Source organism: Thermobia domestica, chromosome 3, assembly GCF_964235325.1.
Source record: "Thermobia domestica chromosome 3, izTheDome1.hap1.1, whole genome shotgun sequence".
NCBI classification, from domain to species: Eukaryota; Metazoa; Arthropoda; class Insecta; order Zygentoma; family Lepismatidae; genus Thermobia; species Thermobia domestica.
In genome coordinates this window covers 126,921,028-126,934,081 of record NC_137456.1, presented here as the reverse complement: position 1 = coordinate 126,934,081, position 13,054 = coordinate 126,921,028, and the positions used below count along the sequence as shown (strand labels likewise).

At 33.1% G+C, this 13,054-nt stretch overlaps 1 protein-coding gene across 2 annotated transcripts in view; it reads right to left on the bottom strand.

Annotated features, from left to right (window-relative positions):
- Positions 1 to 582: 582 nt before the first annotated feature.
- Positions 583 to 13,054, bottom strand: part of LOC145680717 (general transcription factor IIH subunit 1-like) — a 67,046-nt gene continuing 54,574 nt past the window's right edge. For both annotated transcript variants that reach the window (XM_081751650.1, XM_081751651.1), the window contains exon 10: positions 583 to 11,367. In XM_081751650.1, the coding sequence (XP_081607776.1) occupies positions 11,245 to 11,367 (123 nt within the window). In that variant the 3' untranslated portion in view covers positions 583 to 11,244. The remainder of the gene's footprint in view (positions 11,368 to 13,054) is intronic.

Here is a 13,054-nt window from a genome sequence, read left to right as displayed (position 1 = left end):
TATCATTTCAACATTAGTAACGCTTGTCTATCTTATTTGGAAAAGGAAAAAAATATGTACTAGAATATCAAAAATTGTACTAGACTTATTGGCAACTATTAACTTATTATTACTATTATTAACTAGGTACGTGCACCTCGAAATTGTCACTATATATAGGAAACAACCTTTTTAGATTATTATGTGACACTGCAGAAAAACCTCAAGTTGTTGTTAATAAACATCTTTTCTGTAGTTTAGAGGAATACCTTCAGTCTGATCTTTCTGTATAATATTGATATTACGAGAAACAAATAGAACAAGGTTAAATTATTTTTGTAAATACATTTTTAGCTTAGTAGTATTGTTACGTATACATTTCGAATGTACAATATTTATACTATTAATTCTTGTACTGTAATAATGTATATCTTGACGAAGCCATGAATCCAGAGTTCTTAAGGTGGATAATAAAATAAAATAAAATAAATTTACAACTGTTACAATTCATCATGCTAATTTTCGTGAAACTGTTGGATGTGTTACAAATCTGTTGTAACCATCGTAACTTTTTATACTTCTTGGATTAATGAAAATAAAAAGTAAAACATTTTATACATTTATTCTTAAAAACACATTACAACATACAATTTTAATAGTAGTGAAACTCGGTCCATTTTGTATTTATAATACACAAACTACAAATCAGTGCAGCTTCTCATGTGGTTATTTTCACATTATTGGCTGTTATTAATGCAAATGTGCACTATTGCTTTTGATCAAAAGTAATACCATAATTGAACACTTTCTTTACTAACAAAAATACACAAAACATCAAATCAAGTTCATGTGATATTTTAATATAATAACCATACAAAAAATCGTTATGTTTCATAAGTATGGAAAAACACTTAACTTGAATTAGCAGTCTCTGTATGTACTAACGAAAGTGCGTAAATCTGTACCAAAAAGCATCAGACTAAATAAGCACCATTTTGGAAGTAAGGAAATTTAATGTAAAGGAACGTTGATACGTGTGAGTTTGTAATAACCATCTTGTGATCTCTATTCCAAGTATTGATAAGAACCTTTTTAGCTGCTACTTTTGAGAATCTGATTAACGATTATACACATCTGCACTCAACAATTTTATCAGTTTCATATTTCAAATCTCGAAAACAAGTAACACTAGGATTATCCTCCCTTGTGTCTGAAATCTTATTTCCATTTCGACTATCTTGGTACAAAATATACTGTATTCCATGTATACACGACTTCTCTCATTTTGACGGGAGTTTGGATTTACCCTGTATGTTACAAAAAGTTACCAATTCAGGACAATACTTAAATAGATTTCTTACCTTCTTTTTCATTAAATTCAACAAAAAAGTTATATCCAGTTATAGTTTAAAGTGCTATACGCAACATTAAAAAAAAATGTCCAACTGTCATGCATTTTTTACAGTAGCCTTGTGTATATGATACTCATTTAACTGATGGACAGCGCTTAAGATCCTCTAACTCAAAATGCTTTAAGCCTCTTCCATATGATTTCAAAAATTTCGTGCCCACTATACAGTTGCACACGAAATAAAATTACATGCACCTTAAGATTTAGTGCTTGTTAATTGAATTCCCATTAACAAAATATTAAAGTTGTGTTCAAGAAGTTCTTTCTTCATCATTGTGTTCCATTCACGTATGACGTCACAGGTAGAAATTAAATCTCATAGTTAATTAGTTACGATTAAGTTTTGATTAGGTAGTAGGTAGATATTACCACCACTAAAAAATTTTAAAAATGTATAGTTTTTTTTTGTTTGTTTCTTTAGTTATGTTGAAACTCTGAAAAATTAACTCGTGCCTCCTCTCAAATCTTATTTTCATATCCACAGACAGGAAAACTTTCTCTTTCTAATGTGTATGAATTCTACTACCTACGAATGTGAGCACGTAAATTTCAGGTCATATGGTAGCCAAGAATCCTTCACTATCAACTGTTCTGAAATTTTGGAAGTCTTATGTCATATCCAGTAAAATATTGACAATATTTTGATCGGAATCCAAAGGAGCTCTAAACAGAATTTCACACTAACCCTTCCAAATTTAACATATATTAGTTGAGAACTTAATCGGACCATTTTTATATCATTCGAAGTTTAGCTTTCAAATTAACATTACCTCAACTAATTTTAGTTACTGAGCATGCAAAAGAACGAATATTTCTTGAAAAGAAGAAATAAAAAAGGTCCATTCACTTTACGGAGGAAAAAAAGCTCATTCACAAAAAAATGTGTTTTGACAATCACTTAATAACATCCATCTGTGATACACTTGGTCCCCTCATTATAATCTGCCTTTCTATGTGAAAGGCAAAACTTTCGTATTAAATTGAAATAATTCATATAGCAAACGTTGCGTTTTTAATTTTGATATCTATGTTGAAAGTGAGTTATGTGATTGTACTTTGGAAATGAATGTAATATATTACTTAACTTACATAACAAAATTATTTGGATTTTTTTTTTTTTCAGTAATGTTGTTTTAGCAAAGCCTCAAAATCTCATTTTGCAAAGGATAAAAAACTATTTGTAGATATAATTTATTACATCTCAATATAATTTATTTATTGAGATATTACATCTCAACTTTCCTTCTGCACTTTAAATCTGAACTACACACATAAATATTAAGTGTTCCACTAAGAAGAGAGAGTCCTTTTATTCTAAGTAACATTTTGACTGCGAACACAACTTCTGAACTAACTGATTACTACAATGATAAAAACAGGACCAATATTTTACAGTCATTAATGAAACCAAAGTAGTCGATACGAACTGCGGTCAACAACTCTATCATTCAAAGGCAAATGCCGAAATTTGAATTATTAATAACAGATACATCGTAATGACCATGGGACATTTACAAAATCAGAAAGTCGCTTCTATATTGGCGACGATATCATACTATAGGCATAAAGCCTTACCGTATCTATAAGTTTGCGACTTTAAGCGCGTAAAAACAATAGTGATTTTCTGTTTAGCTAAAAGTCGCAGATGCAGTATAGGATAAATCAGTTTTTCATCAGATACGGCCTTTTGCCTTTGAACGGCAGAATTTGCTTATCTCGTATTATTATAACATAAAATGCATTAGTAATTTGTCAGAATATTAAAGTGAATCCCACAACTCTGTCATCAAATAAGTTGCAAGTTTACACTTGAATTCTGTTCATGACATACACGAAATACCAGAAAATAAGTTTATGTTAGTAATATTAATAATAAGCAGATGCAATCATTAAAAAGGCATTATTGAGTTGCGTTCACATCTTATTAAAAAAGAATAACTACCCATTTACGTGAACCCTCCTATTACTTTCTTAATACGAAATACCTCGGACACCATTAACAGACATCACAAAAACATATCTCAAGTCTTGAGTAGAAAACAGTGACAATACAGTTATTTTAAAGCTACAATATTTCTATTAAGATAACGTACCCTGTCTAATTCACAATAATTTGCACTGCTTGAAACGCAGCAAGTATCAACATTATTACCTACGTGTGGGGTTCTATTTGCGTGAGCATTAATATTAGGCTTTTCATTTGAACATTGCTTAAATATATCAAACTGACAGACCATAATGAAAGAAGTAATTTTGTTCACAATATACAGTCTTACTTTGAGAACAAATATATCAATCTTCTTTTGAAAGTCATTGTACTCTCAATTGTACATAAAAAAGGCGCATAAGAATACCCTACCTGTGGATATGACGTTATCTTTCTTTCTTCAGGTGATTATTCCCCAGTGCACATTGAATTTTATAAAACTAATTGCTTTCTTTTAGTTTAAATCTTTCATATGTGCAATTATGTTATCAATGTGATCATACGAAAAAGGTAAAGCCCCAGTCAGGAGAGGCCAAGTAAGGGCAATGGAGTAAGGGCTTCACTTACTCGACTTCCGACACATTAGGCGATGTAATCAACACCATGCTCCGCCCGTCCTTACACCTTCTAACTGTTCTCCCACGTATCCATTTTAGGGGCTGAGGACCCTAAGTCGCACTGTTAAGTCCCACCATCCCTTATCGAGTACGCTACTGCGGTTCGAATATGATAACTTTCCAAAGATGTGGATGTTGATTTTCTTTAAGGTGAGAGTAAAGGCTTCACTAAGGGCTAACAGATGTCAGCACATATTCCCTATCTTTCCAATGTACTTTGTAAGGAGTAACAATAATCGAATCAAATTCGAGGTGAATTTGGAACTTTGCCCAAACACAATCTGAATATTTCAGAGAATAATATGTGTACTTTTTGATTGTTTTATTCATTGTACAGTGTGTCAGAGATATAGGTAACGACTTGTTTAGAGATTGCTTTGGCAAGAACCACATTGTAAAGCAACCCTGCTTGACATGTAGAAAACTTTCTTTGCTCTAGGATGTTAAAAATAGTTTACGTAGTGGACGTAAGATGTGAGGAATCATGTAAACGATGGAAGTCGTTTAGATCCACTGGATACATAGTTCGTACGTGCAAGTAGTCAACTATAGTATGCACCAGATAAATAAACTAAAATTACACTTGCATTGGTCTCTCTTGTGACACTCAAACTTAGGGGTACGAGGACTTCTCGGACACACTGTAGAAAGAACTAATTTTACTTTTGAGAAGCATGATCCCAACAATAATAGATCTGTTAATAATGAAACTAACAAAACATTACAAAAGTGCAGGGATTACTCTATTTATTGGGACTCCTGAAAGACAAGTTATCTTTGGACAATGTTCGAATATTTCTCTCTTGAAGCTGATTCACTTATTGTGAATGTTGCTGCACCCTAGGTAATACATTAGAAAAACTGGATACATGCTGCCATCTGTTGATCAGCTCTCCTTTAACTTAACTTAGTTAACTACAAATGAACATTATATCAAGACAGACAATCCGCAAAAACGCAGTATTGTAAATCATTTCATACATCACGTTAAGGCATTCAACATTTCTTTTGTAATAAGCTTCTATGTTGTTTGAGTACATCTTTAGTCATCCATAATAGTATATTAATAATTTTGGGGCTTTCGATTCACTGTGCACGAAAGCTCTATAGTACGTAGATACATTTCGACGTTCGTGATGGAACAACTTTCTATATTCTGTTGCTGAATGCTATTAAATTTGTACCCGAAATCTCACGAATTTTAAGCGACATACGCTAACAATACTGCGTCACATGTATTCACACGTAAAATTAATCTTACTGTTACTATGTTCCCTATTAACATACAAAGAATTCTTTAAACGAATATGCTTGGGAATAGAATGTCTCATAAAATTAAATTTGTTAATCTACTGCGTATAACTTATATCCATATAAATTTGAAATAATGTCCGAGGAACATATTTTAAATATATTTATTACTAATTTTTCTGTGTTCCTGATTTTTGAATTTTACGTAATTGCTGCTGCTTATACTGAAGTCTTCATCGGGTGTTGATGGATTTATGAGCTGAGAAACTACATTTATTTCACAATACTTAACATTTAAAAAGTTATATTTACGAGCCTTAGCTTAAAAACACGGAGTGGCCACCCTGTCAGTAGTATACGTAAAGCAGTGGGAAGAGCATGCGTACAAGCAACCTTGAACCTTCAAGAAGAGAATGATATACATTAGTTGCCGCTCTCAATCGGGTTTAGTCTGTGAGCAGCGATTGAAGAGAGGTGCGCAATCATCTTGCCGGAAGAATGACAAATGTGAAAATTGAGCAGTGCCTTAACTTAAAATTCCATGTGAAATTAAAAAAGTATGTGAAACTGTTGCAGGATGTGTATAGTGATAATACGATGTCACGTACGTGAGTGTGAGTGGTACACCGAGGGACACGAGAATGTTGATGACGATAAAAGACCGTATCGTCCTGTCACAGCACCAACAGAGGAAAATGTGGAAAAATCCGGAAAGATCACAGGCTCAGCATTTGAGTGATAGACATAGTGAACATCGATAGAGAGAGTGTTCGCGCAATTCTGCTTGAACATGTGCAAAGTTTGCGCTAAAATGATACCAAAAGTCACGCAGGGTCAGGACTTCCGGAAGCACGTGTGCAGTGACACAATGGAACGTCTGAAAGTAGAACCGGACCTGTTAACGAGATGCGGATCTTTCAGTATGATCCTGAAGCGAAACTGCAATCCATGCACTGGAAAACCACCACCTCGAATGGAAAAGGTATGCAAGAACAAATTGAAAGTCATGCTCATTGTGTTCTTTGAAATAAAAGGTATGCAAGAACAAATTGAAAGTCATGCTCATTGTGTTCTTTGAAATAAATTGATTGCTGAAATATATATATATTTTTGTAAAATTGCGAAGTAATTTTATTTCGTAAAATGAATAATTTTATTTATACAGAATACCCATATCCTTTGCTTCAACAAACCTAATTTGAACCGGGAGGCGAGATAGCGTAGTGGGGATCAGCCTATATGGTGACGGTCGATCTTGCATGGTGGTCTGTGCACAAACAACTGCACTGTATTTAAGTCCCGCACTAATTCGGAGACCACGTTAGTAAGTCCTGTTCTTCAGGACTTCTGAGCTGCACATAAACACGCAAACCTGATTTGTCTATATATTATTCTGTTCATTCCAAACCAAGAAATTATTGAACTTAGTTTTCTTATAAGTGTATTCTTTTCATACCATACGTGGTATTGTAAAGAAAATAAATTTTCTTAACTCGTCAACTCTTTCAACTCTACGTAAGCAGTTGAAAGTATTGAGTAAAATTTAAAAATCAAGAACACACGCATATATTTGAGGGAAGTAAAATCATATCCAACTTGTTCATGCTTCCCCTTCAACGATTACTCCCATATCTGCTATGTACGCGATTATACTACCATATATAGGGAATGTGATTGGCCTTATGCTCCAGTATAACTTGATAGCAGTTTGCGAAAAGAAATCACAGCAAATATCTATTTTGCCACTTCTGCACTTCAACAAAGGTGGTTTCGCTTTCCAAGAATTCATAGGCAGCAATCGAAACAAGTTTCAAAAGACATATTACTACCCCACAGAAATAATTTGTGAAAATTATTGTAAACTATACAAATTATCAGTAATGTTTATTGATTAGGAAAAAAAAAAAAAAAAAAAAGACGACATACGAAATAACTTGTGAATTGTATAACATGATGTCGCTATTGACTACGAAATACTGCTAACACCACAACTGTAGTATGAAGATAGGAAATTATTGCTTACCCTATTGTCTCTTTGCCCTTATTTATACCGATACAGCAACTGACATGCAAAGCAGGGATGTGATTAGTATTTGTGCGAAAATTCGCTGAACTAGTAAAGTGGTAATTTCCATCAAAACTGTCTTAATATAAATTAGGACAAAGATGCATTAAGTTAAGCACCCCTTTTTCTGAATGCTAGTTAACTATTAATATGCTGTACTAGTGTTCTGCACGTAAGAGGAAAAAAAATACTAAAGAACTTTAATTGAGAACATTTGGGCGATTTAGTTATCGGCCTAAAATACTATCAATCAATCTAGACAATTCACGTTAAATTGCCATTCCTTGAATAATTATGTATTTCAAGTCATTATACAGAATCTAATACAGTAGATACCACTTGTCCTCAACTCATTATAGTCACTTTTTATGCTCTATCTAATTAACTTTTATTTTAAAAAATCTTACTCCTCTGACATTGATATCAACAAAACAAATAACACGATAAATACAAGATTATTACAAATGACTCATCGAGCTTTTAACATGCTCATTGTAATAATCTCGCAACGAAAATGCAACTCAAATTGTATTCGCACATGCCTGAACGTTACTTGTACGGTCTGTGTTAGCAAAATGGTGACTTTGCAGAATATATAGTTTTGTGATTTAGATTACGGGAAGTGTTCTACCCAATTTACAGCGCAGCGTACATTGAAATAAAATGAAATTAAAGTTAGTTTAACGTCTCAATATTATGCCCTTTAAACCAGGGCGAAAAATTTAAGGTTGCCAGGTCGCTATTAACTAAAAAAATATATAGACCTGGCGACTAATGTTCAGCTGGAATGGTTTCTGCCTAAACTTACAGGGATTTGGCGTGGAAGAAATAAAACTGCTTTTTAAGTACTTGCAACCAAAGTACACAGTGAAAAAGTAGACCTTGTCTTAGCATAGTGGGCAGAATATAAACTTTTGTTTTCTTCATTGATGTTGAATCAGATACTGAAAAAGATTTACAGTGAAAACTTCATTACGAGATTCCCAAATTTGCTTCTAATTGACACATTTTGTGCAGTTTTACCTGTGAGTACTGCTTCATGTGAGAGAGTCTTCAGCAGTCTCAACAGTTAAGACTGCCTACAGAAATTCACTGTGACACACTGGATGATTTACTGATAATTTCCATCAACAGCCCTTGCTATAAGGTCTTTGATCCGATAACTGCAATCGACAACTAGTATTTCAGTGAGAGAGAGCGTTACAGAAAGTGAAGTCTTAAGGTAAGATTTTTTTTAACATGTATATGAATTGTTCAATTCAAAATTGATAACCCTGAATCTAATTGTCTGGTTTTGGAATTTTATGCCCTGATGTAATATCTTTCTTTGTCAAACCAAAGGCCTGGGGGGAGGGGGAGAAAGGAGGGGACGTGAGAGATACTGGCGACCGTCATTTTTGGATTGGCGAGTACGTCTGACTTAGAAATTTTGCGCCCTGCTTTAGACTAAAAGAGATGGATGATTAATGAAAGTGAACGATTGTGAAATAAAGATTTTTTTTCTCTCATCGTGATACAAATCCCGGGATCACGTGCTACAAAGGGAAACGTACTAGTCACTAGACCGACGGGGAGAGCTCTAGCGCACATTCCAGACTCTTTGCTTTCTAACTTTTCTTTTATAGTGTTTATGTGGCTTCATTGCCATAACACTGCATGGCCTTAGGAATTGCATTCATAGCAATTATGATGCTAGTGTAGGTCGAACTAAACTTTCTTCCTAGATACGCGCCATCGTAGTGTAACAAACTGGCAAATTTAATTCCTTATGTATCACTCAGTGTTTCACGTCGATTGGCGAAGTTCTTTATTAATTAAAAGAAGAAGGATCACTTGTAATGACCGGTTTATCCCGAAATAGACATATGCGAGTACAGTGCTATACGCTATCACGGGAGGGGAGAAGAGAATATCAAAAATACTACTTAGTATTATTATTTTCTTTAAATCTCAAATCACGGATGATGAGAATCGTTCAACAAAGAAAAGAAATCAGGTAAGAAGCCAGTCGTCTCAGTTTATTGGTCGGACTTTCTACTGAGAAGTTTTGTAACCACTTTCTTACAGTTCAACTTCCCTCTCCATAGTTTTAGTTCTCAATGCATTAACTCATTTGATTCATCGCATGGCTGTTAGCGGAAAAACAAAATATTCAAATGACCACTATTAAGTCGAAGTCAGGTCTGTACAGTATTAAACCAGCACATTCGATATGTCATTATATACGAAGCTAACTATACGTTTTCTTCCTTCCTTTATTCAATTAATCTATAAGTCAGAATATAGGTCATTGTACTGGCTTCCATGCATCAAAGAAAATAATTAACGATGAAAGATCAAGATCTCTCTCACGTATTTACAATTTTTCTATTGCCTATACACAACACAAATAGCTCACGGAAATAAATTAAAATATTCTGTATTACCAAACAAATACTTGTAAATTTATCAATACAATAATAAGGTACAAAAAAACTATTACAATTCTTCTCATCCATAGAGGCTTTAACAAATACTGCTTTTCTTTTCAACATATCTTTTAATCAGAAAAAAGTCATAACCATTTCTTGCTCATGAAGACTCGGAAGCTTAAAGCAATGATACACTGTTTCGATATATAATTACTTCACTTATTCATAAAAATAACTGAAGGTTGTACATCAACGAACTAACATTACCGGAAAAAATGCCTTAAATGCATTTATTACCTCATACTTGCTGCCTTGTACATACTCCCAACAAACAGATTACATAGTATGAAAGTTCCCTAAATGAGAAAATAAACCATCAGGAATATTCGAACAGTTACTTTTTGGTTAATCCGGAGGAAAATTAATTACGTAATACATAATTGCTGGCATGGGATCAAATATTTGCTTGCTCATTCCAGTTGTAACAGAAGTGAAATTCAACACTTATGTCTTGAATACAGTACTTTCATAGACGGAATTTCACAATATATGTGCAAATCGCAAGAAAAGAAGTGCAATTTAATGAAATTATAAATAAATAAACAAAAACTGGACGTTAAGAATGGACCGATTCTTTTGATATTACTTTTAATTTTCTCATGAACAAGCTTTTATTGCAAATTTCTAAATTTTCAAATAACTTACACCTGATACAAATTCTAATTGTAGTCAAGCTAAAAGAATACTCTTCTGAAGCGAGTTAGTACTCACAGATCCTTACATCTCAACGCTTCGTACATTCATTGATTTAACAACATATTACGCTCTTCCATTAAGGTTAGACCAATACGTATACATAGCTTTATGTTTATTTTCAGAATTTATGCTTTACAATTTCACTGAGATATTGTAAATACTGTAGTTCCAAGTTGATATTCAAGCCCAACAATTATCACAAATTATCAGAACAAATATTCTAGAAACAATGCAAATATTCTCTTTATTGCTTTAACATTGTTCATGATACTTATTACTATGTTATCACAATTCATTACAGATAATATTTCAGATTTTTCTCCCTTCTCCTCCACTCCCATACAGTATTTTCTTATCTTACCAAGTAACAGAGCATTGACGTACAACCTTTTCTTTCATCATTATGAACCATGAAAATTCTCACGGTCATTATATATATATATATATACCGACTTTGTCTTTCCATTTTTTTTTAACACAAATTTGAAATTTGCACAACAACATTTTTTAATTTCGCTTCCAATACCAGTTAATTTGAGCAGCTTGACTGATAGATTCAAGAATGCATTTAAAAAAAATCGTGCAAACGTATGAAAAACCTAACAGGAATTAGCTGTTAGAAGGTAACACATCTTGTAAAATTTTCAACTTTTATATATTAAATAAAGTTATGTGACATTCTTTACATTACACAACACAAGAAAGAAAAAATCCTAATATACAAAACAATTTCTCTTACACACACTAAACAGCATCTTCCATAACTGCTACCTTAGGCTCTGCATCTTCTTTTGTTGCCAAGTTGAAAATTTGTGATACGCCGCATTTAAAAGTTGATTTAAATGACTAGTAAGGTTCTGACTTATTGGAGACTCACGCATTAATCTATCCTGCAAATAATAAATAGAAATGTAAATAAGGGTGAAAATTTCATATCTTTAAATTACAGTAGGGCTTCACATCTACAAAGAATATTTCAAAAACTTTCAGGTGATTGAAAATTCGTACATAAGCAACCAGCTTGCTCATTTCGTACGTAACTTGATTTATATGCATTCGTGTAATAAAACCAACATACAGCAAGACAATTAACACTTAATACCCTAATAATTTCTGGCGATTGGAGTCACATTTACCACTACTACGAATAATAAAAGTAATATGCACTTTCTGAAGCTCTGTATCTTATTACCAAACGTATATTCTTTCGTTTTATTGAAACCTTTCCTGCAACGAGCGGAAGCAATGAATTTTAAAATAATTGAAAATGTTAAAACAATTAAAAATTATTACATCATCATCATCAGATATTGTAAAAAACAAAAATCATATTAACATCTCACCGAGATCACACACGAACGTCTTTTAAACATAATGAGTTCTTCAATTGTTTAACGGACTGACAAGAGTATTATAGAAAACAACACGGCAGTAAAACAGGAAATACTACAACATTCAAAGGAAAAACTCTTGCTTAATAAGCACAGTCTATGATGAGTAATTTTTAAGGAAATCACATGTAAGAAAGGCAAAGCACGATGTGGCACAAAATCTATTTCTTTAAAAATAAGCGAGCACACAAAGAAAATGTCACTTCTTTATTGGATGAGCTCCGTGTTGTTTCTAATGTATCGATCCACTGGACTTAAACAGAACCAATCTAGAGGATTAAGTTTTTGATATTTTGAAACCAGACAGGAAGTAATCGTAACTGACATTTTTCTAAAAGAGTTCAGCCTATAAATGTTCCAATAAGTAACACATAATTAATTCATTCATATTCAATTTGATTCTTATTTTATAAACTACTTTAATTTCACACAGTACGTCGCCAAGAACCCATAATGGTCAATAACTGTAGACTGACTATAAAATCCGTGCTAAGTGCCAAAATGAAAATGTTGAGTAAAAAGTCCAGATGTTTCTTCAGAACTGTACGGACAGGCTCTCGCGCATTCTTCTGGCGATTATTTGAACTACTTCCACAGTGAATACTAGATAGCCCGTTTATCACTGAGCAGTGTTATGCACAAGTCCATATTTTGACCAACTGAACTTTTACATTTTTGGCACTTAGCACGGATTTTATTTTAGTCTATAATTGCCAGCTTTCATTTCGATAACCCTAAATCTCTCTAAGCTCAGTTGTTAATTTTACTCAAAATCAATGACGCTATTGACAGCCTCTTGGTTTTGTGTTATGTGGACTAACATGCCTAACTTATTTAAAGTGCCACGCCACAATATTTTAGTCTTCCACGATTAACAGTTTAGACAAATCCGCAAGACACCAAAAAGTAACAAATCTCCTACTTTCTACAATTCAAATAATGAAGAAAACAATAATTGGTTAGTTTATATTTACGTGTTTTGTCATAAGCAAGAGTCTATAGGAAGAGGTCTACAGTTTATGGGATGTAAATCACGATAGTGAGTTCAATGCTCTACCACCACGAATGAATTCCAAGATTTTCGTGCACCAAATGTAGGAGCGCTAGACACTAGACCAGCGAAAAAAACAACGACTAACTGCAGTTTTTTTTTTTTTTTTTTTTTTTTTTTTTTTTTTTTTTTTTT